This window comes from Colletotrichum paranaense, assembly GCF_030867605.1.
Source record: "Colletotrichum paranaense strain IMI 384185 chromosome Unknown Scaffold_2.1, whole genome shotgun sequence".
Taxonomy (NCBI): domain Eukaryota; kingdom Fungi; phylum Ascomycota; class Sordariomycetes; order Glomerellales; family Glomerellaceae; genus Colletotrichum; species Colletotrichum paranaense.
The window spans coordinates 1,192,610-1,215,002 of record NW_026848960.1 but is presented as its reverse complement, the minus strand read 5'-3'; the positions used below and the strand labels follow the sequence as shown (position 1 = coordinate 1,215,002).

General features: G+C 52.9%; 7 protein-coding genes across 7 annotated transcripts; 5 read left to right on the top strand and 2 right to left on the bottom strand.

The window, feature by feature from the left end:
• Positions 1–53: 53 nt before the first annotated feature.
• On the top strand, positions 54–3,985 carry CPAR01_02290 (uncharacterized protein; the record flags this gene model as incomplete). The annotated part of the gene is made up of 4 exons (XM_060486578.1): positions 54–153; positions 215–1,668; positions 1,733–3,856; positions 3,935–3,985. 4 exons carry the CDS (start codon positions 54–56, stop codon positions 3,983–3,985), a joined length of 3,729 nt encoding a protein of 1,242 aa, XP_060353906.1.
• A 306-nt stretch (positions 3,986–4,291) lies between these two features.
• CPAR01_02289 (hydantoinase) lies at positions 4,292–7,580 on the bottom strand (the record flags this gene model as incomplete). The annotated part of the gene is made up of 5 exons (XM_060486577.1): positions 4,292–4,768; positions 4,900–5,103; positions 5,161–5,237; positions 5,295–5,398; positions 5,449–7,580. The coding sequence occupies 5 exons, from the start codon at positions 7,578–7,580 to the stop codon at positions 4,292–4,294; spliced, it is 2,994 nt and encodes a 997-aa protein (XP_060353905.1).
• Positions 7,581–8,245: 665 nt separating this feature from the next.
• Positions 8,246–10,367, top strand: CPAR01_02288 (uncharacterized protein; the record flags this gene model as incomplete). The annotated part of the gene is made up of 8 exons (XM_060486576.1): positions 8,246–8,302; positions 8,393–8,459; positions 8,512–8,598; positions 8,652–8,723; positions 8,780–8,892; positions 8,933–8,940; positions 9,002–9,980; positions 10,035–10,367. The coding sequence occupies 8 exons, from the start codon at positions 8,246–8,248 to the stop codon at positions 10,365–10,367; spliced, it is 1,716 nt and encodes a 571-aa protein (XP_060353904.1).
• Positions 10,368–10,822: 455 nt separating this feature from the next.
• CPAR01_02287 (uncharacterized protein) lies at positions 10,823–13,080 on the top strand (the record flags this gene model as incomplete). The annotated part of the gene is made up of 5 exons (XM_060486575.1): positions 10,823–10,976; positions 11,037–12,213; positions 12,279–12,442; positions 12,504–12,701; positions 12,779–13,080. 5 exons carry the CDS (start codon positions 10,823–10,825, stop codon positions 13,078–13,080), a joined length of 1,995 nt encoding a protein of 664 aa, XP_060353903.1.
• A 116-nt stretch (positions 13,081–13,196) lies between these two features.
• CPAR01_02286 (ATPase) lies at positions 13,197–14,816 on the bottom strand (the record flags this gene model as incomplete). The annotated part of the gene is made up of 2 exons (XM_060486574.1): positions 13,197–13,598; positions 13,656–14,816. 2 exons carry the CDS (start codon positions 14,814–14,816, stop codon positions 13,197–13,199), a joined length of 1,563 nt encoding a protein of 520 aa, XP_060353902.1.
• A 1,722-nt stretch (positions 14,817–16,538) lies between these two features.
• Positions 16,539–18,937, top strand: CPAR01_02285 (uncharacterized protein; the record flags this gene model as incomplete). The annotated part of the gene is made up of 7 exons (XM_060486573.1): positions 16,539–16,892; positions 16,952–17,199; positions 17,257–17,405; positions 17,449–17,504; positions 17,625–17,975; positions 18,060–18,316; positions 18,373–18,937. 7 exons carry the CDS (start codon positions 16,539–16,541, stop codon positions 18,935–18,937), a joined length of 1,980 nt encoding a protein of 659 aa, XP_060353901.1.
• An 823-nt stretch (positions 18,938–19,760) lies between these two features.
• On the top strand, positions 19,761–21,198 carry CPAR01_02284 (TRAF-type zinc finger; the record flags this gene model as incomplete). Its single annotated transcript, XM_060486572.1, has 2 exons — positions 19,761–19,869; positions 19,934–21,198. The coding sequence occupies 2 exons, from the start codon at positions 19,761–19,763 to the stop codon at positions 21,196–21,198; spliced, it is 1,374 nt and encodes a 457-aa protein (XP_060353900.1).
• Between the last annotated feature and the right edge of the window lie 1,195 nt (positions 21,199–22,393).

Genomic DNA, 22,393 nt, shown 5'->3' with positions numbered 1-22,393 from the left:
CAGATATCGAAGGAGACCTTTGCTTGACCGATACAGAGGCGGAATCCATCACGATGGGTAAGCACAAGTCTTCTTTGAAGGCTTGGTGCCACAGTCTCATCCCGCTCTTGCTCCTCGCTCTTGCGGTCAATATCTGCCAGGCTCGTGACAGAGGTAAGAGCTATCAATCTCACGACAATGCGGCTCCATCTAACCACCTTATCCCTCCCTCTAGACCATAAGAAGCGAGACGATATCACCGGATCACTCGCCTCGACCGCTCTCACTGACGGAACCAGTCTTTCCATCTCCACCTCTGAACTTGAGGAAGGCCGCGTTGTCACTCGGATTGTAACCACCTCTATTCTCATCGCGCTTCCCTGTGGCGCGTCTGAAGACTCTTATTCCTTCAGCTCCGACCTGATCAACACCCAGTCTTCTTCCCGCTACCTCAACACAACCACAGGTTCTGAAAGCAGCTTGATTCGATCCCCCAACTCTACAATCATCCACTCTGCTTCCTCTTCCAGCCGTACCAATTGGAATACAACTGCAGTCAATCACGGGTCCTCGTCGACTGTTTTGAGCTGGAACTCTACAATTGCCGGTCCAGTCGAGTCTCTGTCGTCCTCTGATTCCTCTTTCCAGAGTCACCAGCCAACTGTCTCGGAAGCGACATCAACTGAAACCGGAAATCGCGACCTGTCTGCGTCCTCTACTCAATCACCATCCACTTCTCAGGAGAGCCAGAATGGTAGCACCGGTGACGTTGCCCCCGCCTCTTCGCTGCACACACCTTTGTCTGAAGGTGGTACAGCCCAGACCCCTGGTGCTACCACAGGCCCTGACCATAGCCCAGCGTCGACCATCATTCCCCAACCATCCCAATCGTCCAACAGCATCTCCAGCGACTCTGTCTCTATTGAGACTTCAATCTCAGATGTGGCTACCGGTACAACCGCCGTCAATGTGCCTCGGACGTCTCCCTCTGGCACTGATCGCAATGCTGAGACCCCACACATGACGGGATCCGCTTCCAGTGGTGGCAGCTCCCACGCAATGACCACTTCCGCATCTACGACAGAGAACGATCAGCAGTCTACCAAGAGTCCCATCGTCTCCACCGAGGAAGACCGGAAGTCAACCAAGAAGGGTGATGATGACGATTCCAAGACATCTACCAAGAAGGGTAACGATGATGGCAAGACTTCTACCAAGAAGGGCAATGATGACAAGAAGTCTACCAAGCAAGATGATGATGACAACAAATCCACTGAGGCATCCCCGGGCAGCACTCAAAAGAGCATCGTATCTACACACCATGCCTCTTCTACTCAGCACTCTACGACTTCTGCCTCAACTGCATCTCCCGGAAGCAGTGGATCAAACGGTCCTGGTTCCACGGTCACATCTTCTACCTCTTCAGGGCATGGAGATCTCACGGCTTTCTACTTGACTGCCACAATCAAGCCTCCCGAAGGTGTCCAACCTTGGACATGGCTCACTTGGACGTCTACCGAGGTCACCAAGACGACTACTCGTGATGGTCAGGCCTGGCCAACAATCTTCCCCGCATGGTCATGCATCGGAGGACAGCTTCTATGTCATCCAAAGTGCCTGATTCCTTTCCTCTTCTGCGATCTCCCAGCCCTCAATCTTCCGGGCCCGCTCGGGTTCCCTTGGGCCAAGGTAAGTCCATCCCCATAGTTGACGCTTTGTTCTTCTCGACGCATCCGCTAATGAAAACATCTAGCCGCCCCCCAAGAAGCCCAAGGGTAAGCCTCGCAAGGTCAGGAAAGACGACCCTACCGATCCCGAAGATCCCGAGGATGATGAATCGGAGCCATCTGAGACACCTACCTCTTCGTCTGAAGCTTCTTGCACAGCGACCACCACCGTCTACCCCGACTGCAACCAGGGCTGTACTGCCAGCCCTATCGTGGGTTCCGACTCGTCTACGAGCTTCACCACCAGCTGCAACACGGCCACCTGCAGACCCTCCATCATCTGCAGTACCACCATCGATACTACCACAACAACGACCATCACGACGGTGTCTGCAACCCCTACAGAGAACTACTGTGGCGGCGTTGACTCGAGCTGCCAGAACTGCAAGGATAAGAGATCGGGTCTCTCGAAACGTTCCCAATTCGTCAAGTGGGATCCTCAGCCAGATCCTGAGATTCTTGGCGGACCTGATGGACTCACGAACTTTGCGACCTGGCCTGCGGGTAAACAAAACTGGTTTGACCGCGCTTGGAAGTACTTGGCCCACTATTGCGATGGTTTGGATCATTGGAGACCTCTTGGAGACTTCGTTGACGGCGCAAAGAAGCTGGTCGGTTACTCTACAATGCATGCCGATGTCTGGGGAGACCAGCCTATGATGGGAGGTACCGGACCACTCTGGGGTTGTAGCGGAATCATCATCATCACGAAGAGAGGCATTTACACCAGTCACGTCTGGGAGGTTCCCAACTTTTGGAACCAAGGATTCGGGGAATACGACATTGACAAGGAGTTCCGAGAGGGCGTTCTCGAGTTCCTTGAGACCGGCTCAGGTGATCGACCTGGCGACGGAGAATTCATCTTGCAGCCGAACAGGCCGAACAGACTGACGAACCCTCCGCCGCCTAGACCTGGCAACCCGATGCCAGATCCTGAAGACGGTACCAAAGGTCAGTTCCAGACACCCTATCCTGGAATCAAGCAACTCAAGGAGACAACCCCGATCTTTGACAACACCCCCGAGAACACTCTTCAAGTCATCTTCATCTACCCCCTTACTGGTGGACAATGGAGCAACCCTGTACCTCCGAACTATCCCGACTACTTGCCGCCCAGACACCCCGAGCGGCTGCAACAATGGAAAGACTGGGTCTCCAATCACCTTGGCTTTCCCGCGGACAAGTTCACCAATGTGGGATACCACAAAGGCCCTGGGTACTGGCCCAATGCGGACGAGAACCACCCGATGGACAACTATGTCCCGCCCTATGGCCTCATCTGGTGGCAGTATCATCCAGCCCACGTCGTGGAGGTGCTTCCTGACGGCACGCAGATCCGCAAGCCTACCGTCAAGGTCTATTGGGAGACGTGGCCAGTCTACGAGTTCTCCTGGTGTCCCCCGGGCACTGAGCTGAAGCGTGATGAGAATGGAAGTGAGTCATGCCCAATGCCCGCCGCTCCTGCAAAGTCGTCCGCCGCGGCTTCCGGTGGCTCAGCTTCAGCTTCCGGTTCCGTTGCCGCTTCCGCGTCTGCCACGGCTGGCTCCCCTGGTAGTCAGTCCTCCAGTCAAGCCTCGATGGCTAGCTCCCCTAGCGGTCAAACCTCCGACCGGGCCTCGACGTCTGGCTCCCCTGGCGGTCAATCCTTCGGCAGAACCTTGACGTTTGGTTCTCCTGTCAGCAACTCCCCTTCTTCCAAGAGCAAGGTTGTCGTCTGGGTCACCACCACTGCCGAAGTGACTGTCACCAATGACATCGATGTCACCCTGACTATCACGCCCTCGGCTGCCGCTCCGACCTCTACGGCTGAGATCTGGCGCATCGCCCGCATCACCCAGGACATTTCTTTGGGTGATGGCACCTCGAATCACACTGCGACAGTCACTATTGTCCAGATCGAGGAAGGAAAGGAGGTCAACGTTGTCACGAACAGAGACAGCAATGGCGGAGGTCCTGTCAAGCTTCCTCATGAGCTTGTCACCACTGACAACTCGGGGGCTAAGCTGACCATTTCCTTCAAGGATGGTGATCAGCCCTACGAGCTCAAATCGGAGATCGGTGGTCATACCCAGGAATGGTCCATGAAGCAATGGGGCAACAAGATCGCCAACGGTCCTTGGTGCAAGATCATCAAGAACACTACGGGCGAGGTAAGTTCTTACACCCCATTCTCGTGGTAATCTCATATCATTCTTTGAACTTTGAGCCTAACTTTCTTCACCTTCTAGGGCGTAGTCAAGCGGTCTGCGGAGTGTCACTACCGTGCTTTTGGCCAATAGAGACCTCGAAGCTCATCCGATACCCCATTCTCTCCCTTTTCAGCACATCCTGGATGAGACGGAAGTGTAGAATGCGGAGCACGAAGTAGAAATCACGGAAAGGATATTGCGAAGGGTTGGCATAAGTATTAGCCGACATAGATGCCAATTTCCGCTGTGGTTAGGCAGAGGATGGTATTCTCAATGCAATAAACCACGTTCATCATGCTATTCGTGAAATTGACCTTGATCCTAATTTCTGTGTCGCAATGACTGGTTGTGAACCCGTGCCATGAGAACCTTCCACGGATAACGTGTCGTAATCTCCTACACCTCGTACTCCTCAATGACACTCCTGGGCTCGGTATACTCTCCAACCCCAACGAATGGCATGCTCAGCCCAAAGGCTTGAGGGCCTCCCACGGGCATACCTTTCTCTGTCTTCCAGAGAGGGTGAGCAGGTAGCGCGATAACATTCACACGCAAGCCGTAGCGGAGATCCTGAGACCCGATAGCCTCCCCATCTTGGCCTAGAATCGAGATCAGATCCGGCACGGTACACAACACCTCTTGCTGGCCGCCCTCTGAACCCTCTTCATCTGTGAGAGCAGCGTAAAGGTACTCATTCTGAAACGGGATGAGTATATGCCGATCTGGAAGCGATGTGTTCTTTGTATCGGAGTCTTTCTCTTCGTCTGCAAGGGGGGCAATGAGGACGCTGCCCATCGTGTAGCCACCACCCACATAGCGCCTTACATCGATGATCTTGCCGGTAAAAAGAAGCTTCCCGGCACATAATTCGAACTGAGAGCAGATCAGACAAAAATATTCGGAACAGCATCATGGGAAGCAGTAGCAGGAGAGATTCCTCCTGGTTCTTCAGGGGTAGTCTCTACTCAGAGCCAAACGGTGCGTATGACAATGTAGGTACTCACGATAGCATTGACATAGTCAGACTTCCTCTTTCGCGCCATATGTACCGCCCGACCTAAATACCAGGCTTGCGATAGAGTGTTGGGGACGCCGTGGGACTTTATGGCCGAGCCGGGAAGCGGCCTGGCGCAAACGGCGCATCCGAGGCCGAGTTCAATTGCTGCTGTGCGCAGGAATCGCTCCAGGCGAATTGGCGTGTCGGAACTCTATGTTTGAACCGAGTCAGCGTGAAAAGATGGCTGTACTCGAAAGCGAGAACCTACCATCACAATGGAAACGTTGCCCCTTGCGTCGGAGAGCGCACATGGGGTCAACGGGTGACCATAGACGCTCAGTGTAGCTGTTCAAGACACTTTGTTAGCTGGCCATGGCTCGTCTATCGACTTCCATTTGTTACCTTGATACATGGTTGGGTATGCTCTTCCCATCGCGTCGCCATCGATGACCGGCATGTCATAGTGTACGCCGGTTGGGAAAACACTGAGCCCATTGCCTCCGCCACTACCCTCTGTCGGTCAACATGCTTAAGCGACCTTGGACTTTCGACTCACATCTCGTCGATGAAAACCCCATGAAGGGGTACATTACCCAAGATCTTTCTCACGGCATCGATGCCGCTGGGGATCTCTGAGCCACCAGCAATTCTCTCGTTGATGACGCTCGGAGTGCCATACCAGGAGCCGAAGCATACCATGTCAGTGTCGGCGAGGGACGAAGGTGATATAATTCTCATCTTGCCAGGCTCGCTATTGCGTAGGACATGCAAGCTTTTCAAGAATTCGTGGTGGGTTGGACCTCCGCCCCCAGTTCCTAGCACACCACAGCCTGTTGAAATCAATTCCAGATCTACCTCTGAGACGTACCAGACCCCTTCTCGGACGTCAGGCCGGTAGGTCTCGAGATCTGTCCGTAGTGAGGGCTTGGTGGTCGGCTCTAGAGCGTCCGGAACACTCTCCTTTGGCGCCTCGGCCTCCTTATCCTCTTCTTCGACTGGCGTCATGCTCATAGGCGAGAAATTGGGATCCTCGGGAACGCTCAATTTGCCGACAGCCCTGACTTTTATCCTCATTGCGCCATTATCGACGTATTGAAGCGGCATTTTGTTGACCTCGACGACGCGGACGTTTGCAGAAGCTGCGCCCTTTTGGACGGCCAGATCGATAGCCTTTTGGCACGTCGCTGCAACGACTGCTTTCTCGTCCCTCCCTTCAAGAATCTCAATCACGTCGACTTCCCCAGAAACCTTGCCAATAGCAGCGCCAACCGCATTAGCAGCGCCTTGATGGATGGGCTGAATACATTTCTCGACGCCTTCGAGATTGTCTGTGACCAGAAGAGCACCCCCTCCCACCAGAAGGACGTGTACAGGGGCAGCGGAAACCTTCATCTGCTCAATAACACCTTCCAGCATCTTTTTGATTTTCTGACGCGCGTCGTTGATGGTTGAGCTTGGGACGTCTTTGATGAGGCTCGCGTCTCCCAGCTTCGCGTTCCCAGAAGCCACCACAACATCCGTTGCTGTTAGTGTCGGACCGCCAAAGATCCTTGCCTGCTCAGTAAGGAAGTGCCCAACTGACCCTGGGCCGACTGTAGCACCCCCTAATTCGGAGTTCATCTTGACTTTGCTGCCGCCACCGAGCCCAATGGAAACGACCTCGGGCATTGAGAATGCTGTTCTCACGCCCCCAACTTCCACGAACCCAGGCGCTTGTCGAGGGAAGCCAGACGGTAGCAACGCGCATACGTCTGTGGTTGTGCCGCCGATGTCAACGACGAGCACTTGAGGCTCCACTTCCTTCTTTTCCGGGGTATCGGTAGGATCTCTGGTCGTCGTCTTTGCTTGATCCAGTCCGGCGAGAAAAGCCGCTCCAGTCATGCTATTAGTCGGACCGCTGGCGAAGGTCTTGATGGGGAACTCGGCTGCCGTATCAGCATCGATCAGTGTGCCATCATTCTGGGACAGATAAAGCGGACACGCCAGCTTTAGCTTCGTCATTGCGATTCTGAAACCTCGGGTGACCTTGCGGGCTGTTCTGAGAATTGCGGCATTGAGGATTGTCGCGTTCTCTCGCTCCAATAGGCCAGGTGGGCCTATGTCATGGGAGCAAACCACATCGAGACCCGGCACTTCTTCCAGCATGATTCTTTTACAAGTCTCTTCATGCATACCGGAGTGATCCAGAGGTGAAAAGATACCGACTAGGGCAACTGATCTCACCCCAGACGCGACGATGTCTCTGGCCGCCTGGCGAATCTGCTCATGATCGAGCGGCGCAATCTCCCGACCATCGATCTCCAGCCCCCCATCGAGATAGTAGACACCACCATCTAGAATACGATGAAGACCAGAGGGGAAGTCCGAAAATGGGGGAATTTGTCTTGTAAATGGCCCACAGAGACGGACGACAGCGACCTTGCTAAGCCGTCGCGTGTCAGCCTCAACAAGAGCGTTGATGAAGTGCGTTGTGCCTATGGTCACACTCAGGACTCGCTTCTGATCGATTTCTGAGCTCTGAATAACAGCGTGGATTGCTGCTTCTATGCCTGTGGTAATGTCTGGTGTTGTTGAGGCCTTGTGGGAAGCAAGGACACCGCGGCCGGGCGTGTCTGAGGCCGTAATGTCAAGGATAGCGGCGTCGGTGTTCGTGCCACCTACGTCGACACCTATGCGGTAAAGTCCCATGATTGATGAACTCACGTATGGTGTTGAAGGTGAGGAGTGAGGTTGAAGGGCGACATACGGTGTGGTTGCGTCCAGTAATACACTACTTGCTCTGTCTACCTCTTCTTATGGTGGATGGCGGATGGCAAAGCTCTTAACAAAGGAGGTTACCTAAGCTAAGGCAGACTCAGCCAACCAAGACTTCGATAAGAAGTTGGCCGACAACAGCACCGACGAAGTTTCCAATGATCGAAGAGTCTAGGTCAACTACTAGCGTCCGTGTAAGTTGTGGCACTCAGTCGTCAGGAGCCCCGCCTGAGGGGTTCATGACCTCCAAGTTGGCCGATCGATCGGCCAACTTCAGCCTGGACAGGGGTCATCCCCAGCCGGGGCCCTTTGCTCCTCCCCCTACGTTGAGATAACACCCGCTAGAATTTCCGAAAGCGCTTTAGAGCGTGATAAGTATCCTTGTTAGCGCAACGTGGGATGACTGAAGAGTGCTAAGATAACACCACCATAGACCGACATTTATATCTTCAACGGAACTCCTCTTCAAATCATGCATGTCTCGTGCCGCACTCATGCCCGAAGCGAAGGACTCGAACAGACAAGGTCCCTTTCGTCCACAACTCTTTGCAACATCGTTCCATTTGCTTGCTCCACAATAGCCAACATCAAAGGAAACAATGGGGTTGCAAGCCGCCTTCCAGCAGGTGGAACTCCCCTATGTTTCCCGCTGGATGGTACGTAAACTCGGCCCAGCCCCGCACATCGTTCATGTGGCCGGCTGTTACCATTGTTAGTCAAGACAACACTAACGCAATAATTGACAGAACGATGACATTCGACCCATTGAGGCTCAAAGACGTACCTGGGGCTTCTTGACGTTTCACAACTTTTGTGCGTGAAGGCTTGTTTGTACTAGGTCCTCTTTGTGCTGACTGATTCCAAGGGCTCTTGGTCAACTGCAATATCACCACCTACTTGACTGGCAGTGCCCTCATCCCTCTAGGTCTAGCTTGGTGGCAGGCCTTCATATGTGAGTCTGATTCCTCTTTCGCTTCTCCTCAGGTCTGTTTAACGTGTTTCAAGGTATCATTCTTGGCAATCTTATTGCCACCGCCGTCGTGATTATCAACTCACTTCCGGGCAGCTACTATCATAGTACGTTTACAAAGTGCAATTGGCGGCAGACTTCCTTGGTTGCTAAGTCTACCTAGTTGGCTTTCCTGTGTTCAGTCGAGCGGTATGGGGTATGTGGGGATCACAATTCGTCATCTGGAATCGCATCTTTCTGTCCCTTGGTAAGTTTCCCTACTCGCAATACAACCACGTCACATAACGGACCATAAACTCATTCTGCCTGTTTCTAGTCTGGTTCGTAGGACCCTTGATATCAACATTGCCAGCATGTTGACCTGTACTAACACACTATAACACAGGTATGGTTTCACTGCCTGGGTGGGAGGAGAGTGCATCTACGTGATCCTTCTTTCCTGGGACCCAAGGCTTGAATCCCACATTCCCAATGGCATGCCAGCAGACACGGGTATGACAACTGCGCAATTTGTCTCGTACATCATCTTCAGCGTCATTTCTCTCCCAGTAATCTGGATCCGCCCGCACCGTCTCGAGAAATTCTTCCACTTTGCCTGCTCCATCACTCTTGTCTTTTTCATCGTACTCCTTATCTGGGCTCTCGCAACTATGGGATCCTCGGGCTTCGGAGATACCATTACCTCAGGATCTGCCCTAACTAACACAGGAGGACCAGACAGTGTGGCTTGGTTGATGATCTACGGCATCGTCTCAACAATCGGTTCCATCGCGGCGGGCATTCTGAACCAGAACGACTATTCTCGGTTCGCTACACAACCTAAGCATGCCATCGTAGGCCAAGCTATCTCGTTCCCTTTCTATAGTATCTTCAGCTCTCTGATCGGCATCCTCGTCACTGCAGCGACCCAGGAGCGATTTGGTGGCGAGGCCATCTGGAACCCGCCTACGCTCTTTGCTCAGCTGCTGGCCCAGGACGAAACAGCCGGAACGAGGGCAGCATGCTTCTTTGCGGGTCTCTGTCTCGTTATATCCCAGATCGGAGTCAATGTCCCTGGAAACGCGCTTGCTGGCGGCTTTGACCTGGCTGCGACATTTCCCAAGTACCTGAACATCCGTCGTGGCGCTTACATCACCGCGATTTTCAGCGTCGTCGTCAACCCGTGGCGTCTCGTCAACACTGCAACAATCTTCCTCACTGTCCTTTCAAGTTATAGTGTCTTCTTGGCTCCGATGACAGGATTGATGATATCTAGCTACTTGATTGTTAATAAGAGCAAGGTGAACGTGGACCACTTGTACCGCGGCGATTCGGGGAGCATCTACTGGTTCTCCTACGGTTTCAACTGGCGAGCCCCAGTGGCAGTGAGTTACCTTCCATCTTTATTGAAACAGAATCACCGTTGACTCGCATTTCAGTGGCTTGTTGGTGTTGTGCCCTGCATGCCAGGCTTCATCGCCGCCGTCGACACGTCCGCAACTGTTAGTGAGGGCGCCACGGAGCTGTACTCCATGTCGTATATCTATGGGCTTCTTTCGAGCGGCTTGGTGTACGCGTTACTGCATTGGCTTTTCCCGGCGAGAAGTCTGAATGCCTTTGTCAAAGATGCGCCCTCAGCGCGTGAACTTCAAGGAATACAACAGAGCAAGTGGGACGTGACGCTGGCCGAAACTCCTGAACTTCTTGAAATGCTTTCTGGGCCTGGAGCCAAGACAGCAAACTCCGCCACACCCTTCAAAGAAGATGTATAGATGCTAGAACTCACATACACAATTTCCGTACCTGCCATATTCTTCTTAACTACCTACGTCTACCTCTGTTCCCATCACTGCTATAATTCTTATCAAGCTATCTTAACCCGGCACAGTCTATGAAATACGCACTTAGAGCTTCATAATGATGAGATTGCGAGACTTATCATGATATAAATCGTGCTTAAAGCGATGGCAAGAATGAGGGTTGCAGTTGTAATATGGGAAAGGGGGTTAAACCCTTGTGAAGTGTTGACCGGCGGAGCATGTTATCACCCCGCCCTAGCGTCGCAGTGACAGGTCCCGCATGTAAGCCACTAACATTGATGACCAAAATGCGCACAGGCGGTATCGGCATCGGCCAACTGCGTCGGCCAACTTCCCTTACATAACACCACCACCATCGGCCAACCTTATCACAAACGCTCGATGGAATTGGAATCTTGATCGACACCATGCCTAACAATACTAAGAGGTCTTCCCAAAGACGCAGGTTCAAGGTGCCGAGCGAGTTCGGCCAGGCAAGACAATCGAGAAGCCGGAAGAACCGCCCTTGTGACGCGTGCCGTAAGAGAAAGACGGCGTGTGTGATCACCTCCACACCACCTTGTAAGTCGTGTGGGTTCCCAGGTTGACGAGTCTTGAAGATGTATGACTGATGAGTTGCAGGCCTTTTCTGCAAGGGGCGAGGCATAGAATGCAAGTCATCGGCTTCGGATAGTGTTGCCTCCAGGTCGGCTCTATCTGCATCTTTGTTCGCATCCGCACCCGCCCCTCAAGATGCTACGCAAGATGGGCCTTCCAGTAACTCTGAATCTCCGAGAATAGCGTCAAACAACATACGCCCTTCGGCTCATAGTGATTCAATCGAAGTGATCCCAGCACCCTACCTGCAGACACTAGAAGACAATGAAAATAGGACAGCACACAGCATGGGCCCGGCAGCCGAACAAGACACTCACTTCCTCGCCTCCTTCCGCTCAGACGTTCTCAGCGGGCCCAATCAGATTGACGCAGAATTCATTCAGGTACACGAAGGGAGCGGATATCCGTGGGATCCGCCGGTTCACTTCTGTCTCTTGCAAGACGAGTTTACAGCACACGACAACAAAGCCCGGGAAGAAGCTTCTCGTGCGATAGAGGAAATTGTTGAGCCTCACGGTCCTACGCTCGTACGCCTGTACTTCAGACACATTCATCCAGTGCTGCCTGTTCTATCCAAGGTCAGGTTTCTTAACCAATACTCCGCAGACAAGACAAAGCTTCCTGCCTCCCTTCGAGGGGCAGTATACGCACTAGCCTCAGTCTTTTGGAAGTCTGAGCCGTCACTACAAGGTTCCCTTCATTTCCAACAGCATGAGCTCGCAGACCTATCCACAGGCTCTTTGCAAAGAGAACTCGACTCGCCAAATTTAGCGAAGCTTCAAGCATCCCTGCTCCTCCTCCACATGACGCCCAACAGGACAGACAGTATCGCGCACCCCAAAACCTGGATATCGACAGCGCAGGCCGTAGCCACTGCCCAGATGATTGGACTGCACCAGGATGCTGAGAAGTGGAATCTCTCATCATGGGAAAAGAGGCTGCGGAGGAAGCTTTGGTGGGCTACGTATATGACTGACGTATGGTCGGCAGTGTGCCACGGAAACCCGCCCCATATCTACCCTGCTTCTTTTAACACGTCACTCGTCACTATGGAAGATCTGCGATCCGATGAGAGAGTTCCTGAGGACTTGCGATCACTGGTCTATTCGTGTAATGTAGGATTTGATATTGCTTCTGGAGCGCGGTTTCTGGAGTTGGTAAAGATAAGTCAGACCTTGCGAGAGGCAATGGACTGCAGTTTGTAAGTACCTTCTGTTCCTGAAACCTCTTTTGACTTCGAAGATGGAGGACTGATAACTGGCTCAGTCAGATACCCAGGCTTGCGCCACCAGACTCCCAGAAGATGGAAATGGAGAATCGAGGGCGTCTAGTCTCGCTCCAGGGAGAACTCCATAACTGGGCAACGATACTGCCGCAATGTCTTACGATGCCTCATCTCGAGAATGCAATAGGTATTATATCCAATAATGGTATGTTTTTTTTTCTTTAAAAAAAAAAGTCCTAGCGAAGATCTTAATCTGACGGGGGTAGCGCCCCTACATCTAGCGTATTACGCCCACTTGGCGCTTCTTTACCGTGCCCTCATGAATCCAGCTACCAAGGTTGCCAAGGCAATACCATCATCCAGCCTTCGCCTGTGGTTCGGCACGGCACTTTCAGACTTTGCTAGTTTCACGGACTTCATGAGTGAACTAACCCCTATGGACCTACGAGGCTTCTGGGGCTGCCGTACGTCTCCTTTCCGCTTCACCCAGACCTTTTCACAAAGTCGAGAGAATTTGTATTGACATCTAAGGCTTCCCTAGACGCCCGCTCTCAGCTCATACTCTGCGGCAACTTCATCATTTACCTGTTTGTGCTGGCAACTGAGCCTGGAGACATCACATCAGCCTTTAAGTTGCTGGAGAGCTTTCACGACACCTTGCAGCGGTTGAAAAGACACGTCGACTCAATCTCGGAGTTACTCCTTCTTCCGGTCAGTCTTCGGATCGACTCCTTCTTTACCCAGGCAGCCGATCGACTACGTGGTGGGCCAGTTGCCGACAGTACAACTACTGCGATTTCGACTCCCGGAGCGGCGCCAATACCACTCATGAACAACCCCTAGGATTTGATTGGTCTTTTTTTCCAAATTATTGCGAATTATGCTGTTATTGTACACTCCGATCATTGCAAAGCCATGTCCATTCTTATGCAACCCTGAGATACCAATCGAGCCAGAATCTAGTTCTTCTCCTCCATACCGTCCCTCAAAATCTCAATCTGCTTCTTGATCTCGACCCATAACGTCAGCTTCTTCAAGTCGCCGTCATCCTCAGCGTCATCGATAACGCCAAGCCAGTCATCCTCAAGCTGCTCCGTCAAAGCCTCAACGCTGTCTCGCTTCCTGCTACCGCGGTGGTCGGAGCGGCGCGCAATGGCAAGCAGGGCGGCCACAAAGGCCTCTTGAATGTAGGCAAAGCTAAACTTGTCCGTAATCTTGGCGATGGCCTCACAGAGCTGGTCGGGGAAGTCGATTTCTTTGTTGCTCTTGAGCTTGTTCTGCCAGAAGTGGCAGTAGGCGATGCGCTGCTCTAGGTTGGGGTCGGGGAAAAAGTATTTTCTGTCAAAGCGGGATGGGCGTTTCTGTTGCGTGTCAGTCTTCTCGAACTTGTATACACATTCGCGATAGGAATAACTTACAGAGATGCCTGGGTCGAGGCGGTCGAGGTGGTTGGTGCTGCCGATGATGAAAATTCCATCATTGGCCTTGAGGCCGTCCATCTCGTTCAGGAAATAGCTCCTCACGTCATCGGTGACAATGGTGTCGAGATCCTCCAGCACGAGGTAGCAGGGCGCATACTCCCTAGCCTTGCCGAAGATCTGCTGGATAGAGTACTCTGGCCCCATGAAGGACGCTAGCGTGCGCACGTAGAGAGTCGTGATGTCCTTCTGGAAAAGCATATTCATCGTGGCCTTGATGGAGATGGTCTTGCCATTGCCCGGCGGCCCATAGTAGATGAGACCGCGCTTCCACGGCACCTTGAGGTTTTGGTACGTCTCCTTTGAGTTGTAGAATGATAGGTGATCTTCGATGAGCGCCTTCTTCATGTCTTCATCCAGGATGACGTTCTCCCACGAAGCATCGCGGAAGCTCTGGAACAGCTCGTGGCTCTTTTGCCAGTACCCCTGATCGAACACCCACACCTCTTCGTGGAGGTCGCTGCTCCACTTCCCTGCGGCCAGAACGAGCTGGTCGACGTGGTAGGTCTGCGGCGCGAGGACATAGTAGTTCTTGATCGGATACGGCATCACGCCGTCGCGTCCATCAACGAGGTAGACGATGAACTCATGGTCCTGCCATTTGTACAGGTACTTGCCAAAATTCGTAATCGTAGCCAGACCGCCGAGATTGCCGTCCATGCGCCGGGAGGGCGGCAGGTACAGCAGCCATTCGAGGGATGAGGGCAGGTTATTGCCATCCTTGTCATCAATAACCTCGAACGTGGCGTGGCCGCCTTGAGCGTAGGCGAGAAGGTTGCAGCCGTTGCCGTAGCCGAGGGATTCAGGAACGACGACCAGCTCGAGGTGGGGGTACTGTTCCTTGAGGGCTTTCGAGATGAGGGCGTCGGTGTTGACGCGTTTGGCGCTTGAGTGTTTGAAGAACTCCTTCGTGACGGCGTCGCTGGGGCCAGGTTCTGAGGAACGGGTGTTGACGTTGACGCGGGTGCTGCTGCTGCTGTTGCTTGCGCCAGGCTGGGGCTGGGGGTGGGGCCGACGGGGGATCGTGGTCGGGTTGTAGGACGGGTGCTGGAAGGCATCCTGGCTCCAGATATCGTGGGGAGGCATAGGGAATGGAGGCATCTTGTCACTTAGCCGTCCGGCGTCCGATGAGCTGTGACGGGTGGTTTGTGTGTTGTGGGATGTGACGAAGGTACGGATGGGAGATCCGAGGAAGCTGTTGGAGATCGAAAGTTGGGGTGAGACGAAGGGGTTGGAGAGCTGAAGGGAGCTAAGATAAGCTCAGCTGCGGAGCTGCGGGGGAGGGGGTCACTCGTTGTTCGCCTCAGGTTGGAGCTGATGAGTTGTACAGCGAGTACATACAGACTATGCGTATGGAGGAAGACAAACACAGGTCGTTAACTTGTTGCCTAGAGGTGTTCGTAACCGGCGGAACGTCTGGGCCGGGCGAGCTGGTCTTGCTGGGTGCCGTTTCGGGAAGTTGTCTGGCTGTACCACCGGCCCTGTGGTGGGATGACGTTGTACCATTCGTCCATTCGTTCATCCTCCGGGGCGAACAGCCAGGGGAGCTGCTGCGCCACCGTTCGTGTTCGTCAACAAGGGTATCCCGGGCGTCGCGGGGTGTCACAAGCAGCTTGGCGCCTGGAACCGGCCGATGGGGAGCTTCATCGTTGTGCTCTATCTAATCTACCACTCTCCCTAGCCTATTGCTGCTAAATTCAATCCAACATCGGCGATATTAGTCTTAAGGCGCAAAACACTCGAGTGTTGGCAAATGACGTGGGAAAGAGTAACATGTACCAGTAACCGAACTAAGGAAGGGTAAGTCAGCCTCGATCGTGTAATTCGCAAGGCGTCAATCAAGGTGTGACGAAACTTAGAGACCACAAGGTACACAAGCCTATGCCTAGTCCTCATTGGCTCGAAAACAGACTATCCTTGGCAGAGCCAACTCGATTAGACACAGGACAAGTATAACTAACTACTTCTCTTCTCTCTAAGTAACTATGATTAGGTAGTCACAGACTATTACCGGTTTCCTTCGCGTTCGCCCTCAATCGAGGCGTTTTGTGCATAAGAGAAAGGCACTAGTAGATAGCACGGTATAGCAAGGTTCACTCCAAGACTAATTATTTGTTTTTTCCTCTAGCAAGGATGGTTACTGCCTCTAGAATCAGGGCTGCATGTTTCCCCTCAATGCCGGTGCAGTCCGAAGAAATGCTATTGCTCCTTCGAATCGTCTAGTTTCACAGCATAGGTAAGGTAAGCACTAATGAATTCCTCGAGGGATACAACGGTGGGATGGCTGAGCGTACAGCAGACACTCGTCAGATACATCGGCCTTTTTGTCCTATCAATGTACTGCTTTGGGGCACATGTTGTGTCAGGGTATCATCACGGACACCGTCTCTATGCAACCACAAGCCAAGTGTACGCCATTTCTGCAATTGTTGAAATTCTGCTCAATTGGTTGGAGGCACTATAGCAGAATGCTGCACTTCGCCAAGAAATCCTGCATTGCTTTATGGGCTACATATTAACCTTTCTTACCACAAAGGAATCGTCTTACGGCCTTCCCCAAGCCTCGTTGGCATCCGCATATCCCGGATACTCTTTCGGAGATGCCGCTCAATATGACCTGCAGGTTGCTGCGAGAACGTCCGTGGTACTCGGAGAGCACACATGTATACTCGACTGGAGGTTTCATCCTCTATGGAAGGATGTCGGATAAGAAATATTATCTTACCCCTCCCGCTGCCCTTCCTTGGGTTGCAAGTTTGGTGTGAAAAATTTCAACGAGAACTAGGATCCAGAAGGCGAAAGCAAACAGTGGTAAACGCCATGATGGAGCTACCAGATAACCCTCCAAAGGTCGACATCAGGAGGGATATTTACGAGACGCTCCCTAATACGGCAGAATTAATAGACAACTGGGACATGATCAACGCCGAGGAGATCGCAAACGACGTGGTATCGTGCCTCTCAAAGGCTCTTCAGCAGCGCCAGCACCATGCCATCGAAGCCCTCTTCGCCGAACCATCCTGTCATTGGAAAGATACACTATCTTTCACAGCTCACATCAGAACTTTCAATGGCAAAGGTGCCATTGCATCGGCTTTACTGGAACTCTTCGCGCTTCGCGAGGCCCAAGGCTTTCAGTTTCAGAAGGCGCAGGTTTTGTCGGCCACCAGTGAACTTGTCAGTACAGGGAAACAACCTTCGGTGTTTTAGCCCGGTGCTGATTTACCCTCCTCTAGAAATGGCTCGACTGTGAATTCAGCTTCATGACTGGATCTCCCAAGGCTTCCTGTCGAGGAAAGATGATGCTTATTCCTAACGGCCGTGACTCCGGCGACAACGAATGGAAGATTTGGTCCATGAGCACATACCTCTCCGAGTACGAAGACTTCCCCGAGGATGAGGGTCTGCTCAGAGTCCCTTCGACTCCTGTGACGGACGACAGCCATATCTCTACGAGTGTGCTGGTCGTCGGTGGGGGCAACGGGTGAGTCCACAAGAGCCTGCTTAATCTATTACCTGCATTTAACAAACACTCCTGCAGAGGTTTGATCCTGGCCGCTCGATTGAAGGCCCTAGACATCGACTACGTCGTGATCGACCGGAATGCAAGGGTAGGGGATAATTGGGCGACGAGATACGACTGCATGCGTTTCCACGTCTACAAGTCATTCTGCGAGACACCGTACATTCGTAAGTAATTTCAAGCTCGTAGAGACAAACTTGTATCTTATAGTCATTCAAACACCGGCGGACGTATCGGATGAGGATGGGGACCAAGGAGGCAAGACCGTAACCCTAACCCTAGGGCGATCCTCGGCGCTTCGTCGCCTTCTTACGCCAACGAGAAATATCCCTACTCAAATCTCGTGGTCCGAATGAGTGAAGGGACTCTTGAATCATTACTGACAGTTTGGGTTAGCGTATCCCCAGACTTCTAATGACGGTCTCACACGAGACCAGCTAGCCGACCAAATGGTCGCTTTCGCAAAGGAATTCGACCTAGACCGTCGTGTTCTACACCGTACGACAATCGCCGCAACCCAGTACAATCAAGAGGGAAAGACATGGAATATTGAGATACAGACGGGGGATCTTAGACGCACCCTATCCTGCAAATGCATGGTCCTCGCCACGGGCGGCGCGGGCTTCGCGGGATCCGCGCCCCTTCCAGATCTTCCGAGCAGGGAATCCTTCAAGGGCCCCAACATCCACTCGGAATCGTATCGTAATGCTAGCGACCTAGTCGCAGCGGGGGCGAAGGTCAGTTCTGACTGAAGGCGTCACTAAAATATGACAAACAACTCTACCTGTCATTTTGCTAACGCCTTCCTTGCCTCGGCGTAGTCCGTCGCCATTATCGGCTCTGGAAACACTGCATTCGATGTCTTGGTCGACTGCCACGACGCCGGTCTCAAGACTACCATGGTACAGCGATCAGAGACGTACGTCGTTCCCATGACGTACTTTGCTCACCCTATGGGCTTTGGGGTCTACGACATCCTGTCCCCTGACGACGCGGACGTGATTGTGAATGGAGGCCCTTTGGCCATCGGTGGGGCCCTCCTGGGCTTGGTGCATCGGATCCAGGCACAGGAAGAGCCGTATGTACAGCCCCAGGAATCGTAATCCTGCCCCCTTGCTGACCTTCACTATCCAGGGATCGATATGCAGAAGCTAGAAGAGCAGGGTTCCGCGTGCAAGACTCGCTGACTGGCGACCTGCTCGTGAACCTCATCGATCGTTGCGGAGGACACTTTGTAGACATGGGCAGCGGCATGGAGCTCATCACAACGAAAAAGGCCGGTGTTCGGTCTGGGGTCGTGCCCAAGTCCTACACCGACAAAGGTCTGGTGCTATCCGATGGTAGTAATCTGCAGGCGGATGCCATAGTCTGGTGCATTGGCTTCGGCAACGTTGATGGCCGAAAGAACCTCCCAGATACCCTGGGAATCGGAGCCGAGGACATTGCAAGGCGTCTTGAGCCTACTTGGGGCGTGGACGCCCAGGGCGAGATTCGTGGGCTTTGGAAGAGGCACCCTGGAGTTGACAACCTCTGGATCTTTGCTGGTGGCACGGCTCAGCATCGATGGTTTTCAAAGGTGATTGCTTTGCAGATTAAGGGAGCTCTCGAGGGGATCCTGCCGGACGCCTACAGACGCACACCAGAGGCACCTGTTGGTAGCGATTGGGAGCGCGGAGACACATGGGCTCCAAACCTGTAGATGAATGGGTTCATTGGTAAGGCTAGTCATTTGAAGTCAGAATTGCTATTGAACACGAGTCCTGGTTTACAGACAAGGAATTTCTCCAGGCCTACCTTGTCAATGCCTACCTAGGCTTTCACTCATTGAGCTAGATACCGTGTAAGTGCCGGCAAGCAGCGTAGGTCGAACTGTGGAGCCATGCAGTTCACGGCGCCAGTAGAATGAATGGGATTTCATCTTTGCGATGTTGGTTCGAGTTGAAATGGCCTCAATCGACGTCATCATCGGGAATGGGTATATGGGTATCTGCATTTCTCCATGTACGACACATCTTATTCATGACGAAAGAGAGGAATCGGCCAAAGCGAGCACATGCAATTTGGCAGGCAATGCCATGTGCGGGGACTGTGTTCCTCAGCCGTGCGAAGCTTAGTCACACGGCGTTTTAGCGGCCGTTTCCTGAGCGTTATCGGCTTATCGGGGACGTGGACCCTCGGCTCGAGTCACGTCACCCTCCCACCTGTTACCGAAAGCCTCCAGTGCTTCCCTCAGAGTCTATTTGGATTGGAGATTGGGCCTCAACTGGATCTCTTAAACCTCCACTTTCTTCACCCGCGCCTGATCCCCGGAGTATCGCCCTCTGCGCCACCAGACAATACCCACAACCGCAGCAAATTCCGTACCTCCGTCACCACCCGAACCACTTCACAAGGAAAACACCGCAGCTTGGCCCCCCTCCCTCAGCTGCTTTGGTCCCAAACATGGTCCTCCTAGACATCTCGTAATCCTCTCTGCTACACCGAGCGCGCCCCGACCGATAACGAGCGGAGAGTTTTGCACCATGTCGCACCAAGGCTTTCCCAACGAAGATGCGGCCATCACCCATCTCGTACACAACCTTGTCGAGAATGCTGTGCGCTCTGTTGAGGAAGTCCCAATCCCTTTGACGCGTGAGTTGATGGAAATTACCCGGATCTAGCTCCGAGTCCAATTAGCTAACATCTAGACAAACAGCACGAACTCCTACCCAGTGGCCCGTCGAAGAACTTGCGACCCGGGAGGCCCTGCGATACTCCATTAGCCCTAGTCACGTCAAGGATCTCCTCGACTTCTCCGCCCTCAACTACGTCGAAGAACCCGACGATAACCTACTCTGCCCAATCTGCAAGCTGCCCGTCATCACCCCGATCATTACGCCCTGCGACCATACCTTCTGTCTGGAATGTCTGAAGCGCCATGTTCACTCATCCGATACCTGCCCCATCGACCGGACGAGATTCCGAGCCAGGGACTGTAAGACGTCGAGACTTTTGACGAATATCCTCGATAGCCTGGTAGTCGAATGCCCCAATACTGAGCGAGGGTGTGGCGAAAAGATGAAGCGCGACGAGGTCGTCAAGCACACAATCAGTTGCCGATACACGCTGCACGACTGTCCCGAGAAAACATGTGATAAGAGGGTGGAGCAATGGTTGGCTGTGTCCGGCAAGTGCTGGCACTTTGAGCAGACGTGCGAATACTGCGAGGAGAAGATGGAAGCGGCGTCGATGGCCGACCACATCAACAAAGTGTGCCCGAAAAACACGACGGACTGTACTGAGTGTGGAGAGACCATCAAGCTCTCCGAGTTGGGACAACATCGCGACGAACAGTGCCCGGAAACCTCGGTCCCTTGCACATATCATGACTTTGGTTGCAAGCACGAGGCACTTCGCAAGACACTAGCGACTCATCAAGACGAGTGTATCTTCAGGGTGGTTGCTGTCGTTGGAGAAAAGGTCAAATCACAAGAGAAACAAATCGAAAAACTGCAGAAGCAGACGGAAGACCAGGAGCGACAAATCATGGCAATGAAGGACGAGCGGCGAGACTGCATCTCCTGGGACGACGTATTCAACCTCAACAACGTCCAAGGCGGACCAAAGTTCAAACCCACCGAGGCTGTCATGACTATTTACGAAGACATGGAACGTCGCATGGAGGAGCTCAAGAAAGAGTTTACAGACCTCGAGGGCCGTCAGACAGTGATGGTCCTGAACCAGGTCATGCCGATTAAGGATCAGATCACCGAGATCAGGAGCAACTTGGGCATTCTCAAGATGCACATGGCATGGCTCATGAACAAGAGCCGAGAGGAAGTCGAGCGCAGCCGGTTGGCCAACCGTAGCGTTGGTAGCACCAGCCGTACGAGGGGCAGCTCTGACAGCGATGGCGAGGCCACTACTCCGAGTACATCTCGGCGGCTGAGTGATGGGTCAAATGGCATCCCCCGCCTTTGAGACATCTCCCCTGGACTGGGCTTTGGTAACAATGCTCAGTCCTTGGGGCTTGGGGATCTTTGCATATACAAGTGAGATCGAGAGCAATCTTGGATGGTTGCGAGGGGTGAGCCTTGGCTGATGCAAGATATGAGCAAGAACGGATGCAACGCATTCCGTTCTACTCACTTCACAGCTTAACCCCGACCTGGATGGGGTCCTTACCTTTTCCAGACTTTAGTCTGACTGTACCACTAAAATTGTTGATTTGACTGGCGTTGGGGACATACGGGGACCAAGGAACGAAACGCGAAATGGAAAGGCACGGAAATACCCTTGTGGTGGTCTGCAAGTTCAGCAAGACACCCAGTTACACGCAAGTAGTCTCGTATCTAGTCTAATTGACACAAGGAGGCAGCTTTGCAATGCTATCTCTACTGTCCCACGTGTGAACTGACTTGTGCTCATTAACGTTCATCATGACCAAAGCTCAAGGTTTTGGTTAGCCCTTCAAATGAAGCAAGCACATTTATAGATCCCGTATCCACATGTTTGGAGCAAACCTTAGAATGGTGGTTTCCCAGGGTTCCATCGCCACACCAATGACGTAGGTTTCACTCCGTTCATCTGAAGCCTCAGTAGCTTCATATTGAGGGAGAAATTCATCAAAATAAGGGTCTTAGGGGTCTTCAGAGCTCGATCGACCTTCGGTCTGTAGCGCAAAGGCAGTCTGTACTAGCATCCATCCTGTGCTTTGTTGCTGTTCCCCTGGCGGCATCCCCATATTGCTGACTACATAAGGATATCCGGAAGCTTTTGATGCATAAGCTAAACCAAGCGATTCAAGTGGTCGGCAAAACACCAAAAAGCTACGTTTCATGAATCATTGATGCCTACTCTGTACCTGTCGTGTCGAATCTCTTGGAACCAAAAACCTGAGGTGAGCAGGAAAGCCTGAGCTTAGTAATTGGCCCCCATCCCCACGGCGGCGGACTTTGAGATTCTTGGTGGGTCTTTCCGCTTATCGGAGTCGGACTTAACAGCCTCAGGGACTCATCCGTGGCACCTCACAGGTCCGCTGTCGCCCCACAGTAACCGCCTGCCTGGCTTGCTCCCCCACCAACCTGGCCGTTCGTACCTTGCGCTTGCCCACCGACGCACTTAGGTACAGTACCTTCCTGACCTCAACTCGCGAGGCCCTGTACGTTAACGTCCA